A 5326-nucleotide genomic window follows, 5' to 3' on the forward strand; every position below is an offset into this window, starting at 1 on the left:
GGTTTCCTGCATCTGCTACTTTGGGCTTAGCTTGATTTTTCCTTTTGGGCTTGACTTATCCTTTTGGGCTTGACTTATTCTTTTGGGCTTCCTTCACTATGATCCTTTTTAGACCTCAAAAGTATTAAACGGAAATTAAGTCATGTCAAGTTCCTCGAACCACAGACTTAGTGGAAATTAATACCCTTTGACATTTATTGAAGTATTAAACAGAAATTAAGTCATGTTAGGCTCCTCGAACCACAGACTTAATGGAAATTAATACACTATGGTACTTATTAAAATGTTAGTCAAACATGAACTTAAGCATTTAAAGGAAATAAACCCCCGATTCTCTCTCTCAGATCACAAGGTTTGTTATCACCCAATAAAGATGTAAACCACAATAAGCCTATAAGCATCACTTAAAGTATCCTAGGGTGCCCTGGACTTGGCTTTATTTGATTAAACATTAGAACATTTTCTTAAAGTTAAACTTGTTAGAATTGATAGATTCAAAATGCGTCTTAATGGTACTATAGATTCAATGGTTTCAATCCACTTTGATTACCAATTAAAAATGTGTAAACTTTGTTTTTTCTCTTGTGTAAGCAACTTTGTACTTTCATGGCATATGATTATGTTCAAACAAAAGACAGTCAAAATGAAAATTACCTAAAAAAAAAAAAAAGAGATGATAATAACTCATACAAATTTGAGAAAGTAAAAATGCATATTTCATTAAAACATGTCTTGGAAAAAACAAATTCCATTACGGAAATCATAATTACATTACAAAATGAAGATTCACTGTTTCAATTTTATCTGAAGCTTGTCCTTGAAAGTCTTGTTAGCTGGTTTAGCCGATTCAGTAGGAATCGTTTTTTCCTTCTCTTTGGGGGCTCCCTCGACAGGCATGGTAATTGAAGCTAAGGCCTGTTCAAAACCTTGGGAAGCTGCCCCATCTTGTGGAACCTCTGCGGTCTTGTTTGAGGATGTTTCCTTTGAAACTTCAGGTTCCTTTAACTGCTCCTGCTGATTGGGAGAAAGAGGATCCTAAGGCTGTGCTTCCTTGACTGGGTTAGCAACTATAAAGGCCACCTCACCTTGAGTGGAAGGAAGGTCCAAGGCTCGTATGGTTGGTGGGAAGTAGATGTTTTCTGGCCTTCTCAACTTAGAAGAAGCCTCAACCCCAAGTCAGTTGAGAGCTTCCTCTCAAGTTTGAGCACAGTAGGTTCGACATACAGCAGGGACCTTTGCCCGGAAGGTATCCTTGGTCTTAGCTACGCTGACGTCGTAACCATCCTGTTCAGCCCTGTCCCTAGCCTTCTCGGCCTCTATTTTTGCCTTCTCGATCTTAGCTTTCAACTTCTCCGCCTGATCTTTGAGCTTCTGGGCTTCTTCCAATTTCTTCTTGAGGGTTGCTATTTGCTCCTTGGAAGCAGCCAGTTAATCATTGGCATCAGGCAGGAGTTGCCTCTGATCCTCAACATGCCTCTGAACGCTCTCCAGAGCCGATTCAGCGCTCTTCTTGCCCCTCTCCTCCTCAATTAGCTTATTCCTTAGCTCTTGGTTGCTTTGATCGACAATGTTGAATGACTGCACGGCTGCTACATGCCTAGCCCGCTCGTCGTCCAACAACCGATAGCAAGAGTTTGTTATCTCCTTAACCCTAAAAATGGGTTAGATAGCCTAAAAGAAAAGGGTTAGTAACCTAACAAATAACAATAAAGATAGAAAAAAAAGAAGAGGGATAGCATCATACCATGCCTAGATACCTTTTGAGGTTAAGGAAAACCTCATTCTTCCTGATAGACTACAGCTCGGCCATATTAGTGGGGAGTAGTAAAGCCTCCTCCACAGTTGAGGCCACATGGCACCCTGCACCTCCATCAAAATTCCTGAGTGATGCATCATCCCTCAAGGGTTCGCCATTGATCCTGGGAGTTGGAAGCCAAGCTTAAGGCTCCGGTGGCTGGCTATCTCCCCTCTCCACGCCTCTCTGTGACATCTGGCTAACCTTTTGTTGCTTTGCAGCTCGTTGGGCTTCGTCTTCATGAGCAAGACAAGACCTCCCAACCTCCACTACGTCTTTGCCTTTCTGCTCTCTCTTCCTTTTCGGATTAGCAGGTTCAGGTTTGGAAGGCAAAGATGGCTGAAGAGGAGAAATAGGAGATTTGGGAGGAGGAGGAAGAGGAAGTTTGGGCTATGTGGATTTCCCCAGTGCACATTTCCCGAGCTGAGATTCTATTAATTCCATCAAACTTCTTTAGGATTTCCTTTTGATACCCTGTTGAGGTCTGAAAAAGATCATAGTAAAATAAGCCCAAAAAAGAATAAGTTAAGCCCAGCCCGGAAGGAAAATTCAAACTAAGCCCAAAGTAATTATACAGGAGACCCATGAGGGAATAAAAGAAAGGCCCAGAGGATCCCGAAGCCCAGAAAAAAAAGAAGCATCCAAAAAAAGAGGACCACGGCAAGGTATAAGAAGCAAGGATCCTCAGGAACCATCAATAGGCGCGGATCCCTTCAGACACAAAGAAAAAAAGGAAGACTGGGACAGCTTGATAGAAAGAAGACAGAAAAAAAGAAAACAAGAAACAAAAGCAAAAAAGGAACGCGAGCGACCTCTCATGGCACAGACAGAAGAAGCCTCGGGGAATCAAGACAGGGAAGAAGAATGATAACAAACGATCTTAAAAAAAGGCTGAACAAGATTCCGCCCAAATAGGAAAGAAAAGGAAAAGTAGAAGGCGCCAGAAGTGGGGATGCCGAGAAGGGCATACCTCAGCACGTCCCAAAGAAGATGGCCAACCAGAAGCTTTCAAAAGAATCAGAACTGAGAGAAGGAAAGAATGAGAAGAAACGGAAAAGGGACTTACCGAGACAACAGGGACAAGACATACTCTGTTCGCAAAAGAGTAAAACAGGGGAACCAATGGTTCCCCGGGAAGCCCAAAAAACTCCATTATAAAAGGAGGGGATGGGTTGTGAAGAAAGGGGCAGCGAAAAAAGTGAGAAAGAAAGAAGAAATTCTTTAGAAAAAGAACTATCAGAAAAAATCAAGAGTGAAGAGAAAATATTAAGGGAAGACAAAATATTGCTTCCCGGTATCCTGAAAAAGCCACTATTGCACATACTCGGATTCAACGAGAATCAAACTTTGCAAGTTTTGAAGGCTAAAATAGTCATTCAAGACTGCAATTTTTGAGCTTGATTGAACCTTGTAACACGTCCTAGTGAGCTTTCTGTAATCAAACAGATAGTGTATTAATGAAACTTTGTTTCATATTTCCCAGGATCCCTACAGCATTAATTCTTATCGCTTAGTTAATCCTGTTTCTTTCCTCCTGAATTTACCTTGTTAATTTTTGGCATATCCTTGTTTGTCATTTTGTTTGTATTGTCAGGAGTATTCTCTGCATTTCACTTGATTCTTAAACAGCTCGTTAGCTGCGGTGAGTCAAGGCCCGGTCCACCAAATCCTCTTTTTCATTTAGGTTTAGGATCCTTGGGCCTGAATGTCACAAAAAAAGGCACTCTCACATACCCATCTCATCAAAAGTGATGACGTCCACTTGTTGCTGAAAGTCAATGTCAGCCGATGTATCCTTGGGAGATGGAGGTTGATTTAACATTTCAAATTTGTCCGAGGAGTCTAACAAAGTCACAAAATCCCCTCTGGATTTTCTTCTTCTTCTTCTTTCTCTCTTTCTTCCTCCTCTTCCTTAGGAATGGGTTGGGATGATGATTCTCCTGCTGAAGGGATTCCCACAAAGAGAGGTTGAGTAATGGGTGTACCTTCAGGAATCGGAATACCCTCATGAACAACGAATCCTTCGTAGGCTATGCTGAAAGTTCAAAAACGTGTACAAAAACACTTTTGAACGTTTAGACCCCCAAAAACCAACTTAACCAACACAAGCAATATGTCAAACAACTAGTGTGCGGAAACTTAACATATGCTATAATATGGAATAGGTTAAACAACTATCTAAGCCATAACAAAATAAACCACAGCAGATAATGTAAAGGCAGAGATAGAGAGGAAGGAAGATGCAAACACAGAGATAACACCAGATGTGTTATCGAAGAGGAAACCGAAGACCTCGGCGAAAAACCTCTCCGCCGCCCTCCAAGCGGTAATCAATCCACTAGAAAATACAGTTGGGATACAAGGACAGCAATAGACCCTCCAAGCCTAATCTACCCAATGCACCTAAGCCCTCCAAGCTTCTTGCTCCAACGAGGTTGCGCCGAACCTTTTTCTTTTCTAGCTTTCCGGATTCCGCTACTAGACCGTAGCATCAACCAATGAAGATTGGCTCCTTCCTAACTGCTTCCCAGAAATCCAAACGACTGTCTCACAGAGATGATAATGGTGAGAACCAGGTTTGGTATAATGCCTCTCAAGGATTTGACAATGGAGAGGAAGAGAGTGAGGGAATTTGATGAGACTCTAAGGTAGAGATTGTGTATGAAACAATCTGGTTTTTCTTTAGGGTTTCTCTCTCAAAATTCTCTCTGGAAGCTCTCTTTCAATCGTGGGTTAAAAGGGTATTTATACTGGAGAGGAGAGGAATGTGAAACGTCAGGTTTTTCCAAAACAGGGGTGGCTCGCGGCTTGACCTCGCGGCTTGACCAAGTCGCGAGATCCAGTCGCGAGTTAACCGTATGGCCAGTTGTCCTGTAGTGCTCCAGCTAGCATGACTGTTCATCTTCCAGCATGCTTGGCACGTGTGCATCTTCTGGCGGGTTGAAGCCGCGAGTCCACCCGCGAGTCCCAGCCGCGACACTCTGTTTTCTTGCACACTCTTGAGCAATCTTCACTCTATCTCACTCACTACCCTTACAGCAATCCCACCTAAATACAGGGTTACTAAATGCTGAATTACAAGCAAATTTGGCACGGAATAAAGCCAATTAGATGGTTGAATAAATTCAACCTTACAATCTCCCCCTTTGGCTATTCCGTGACAAAACCCTAAAACAGACTCTAGACTTAACATGTGAGTTGGGAACAGTTGAACAAAACTCACTCACACCTAACTCTAGAAGCTGTGAAGCACTTGAATCATATGAACATAAACTCCTGAAACACAACAATACACCATGATCATTGTAAGCAGAAAATTATAAATGCATATGAAACAGGCAATATGAGATCAAGCAAAGATGGAGTTAATAAACAAACCATGGCTTGATCAACCAAGTGAACACCACAAGGTAGTGATCACAGTGCTCATTCACACTTGGAATGAACACAAGGACATACAAGTTAACAAGCACAAGGCAAGACACTTGTATGCTCAACACTCAACCAATGCATAGCACACAAGGCATATGC

The 5326-nt window shown here is 42.1% G+C and overlaps 1 protein-coding gene across 1 annotated transcript; it reads right to left on the minus strand.

Annotated features, from left to right (window-relative positions):
* Positions 1–786: 786 nt before the first annotated feature.
* LOC126721287 (uncharacterized) lies at positions 787–3617 on the minus strand. The gene is made up of 5 exons (XM_050424339.1): positions 3530–3617; positions 2269–2279; positions 2000–2134; positions 1225–1413; positions 787–1011 (listed from the first exon to the last, which is right to left on the minus strand). The coding sequence occupies exons 1-5, from the start codon at positions 3615–3617 to the stop codon at positions 787–789; spliced, it is 648 nt and encodes a 215-aa protein (XP_050280296.1).
* Positions 3618–5326: the final 1709 nt, after the last annotated feature.

The sequence above is a fragment of the Quercus robur genome, chromosome 4 (assembly GCF_932294415.1).
Source record: "Quercus robur chromosome 4, dhQueRobu3.1, whole genome shotgun sequence".
Classification (NCBI taxonomy): Eukaryota; Viridiplantae; Streptophyta; class Magnoliopsida; order Fagales; family Fagaceae; genus Quercus; species Quercus robur.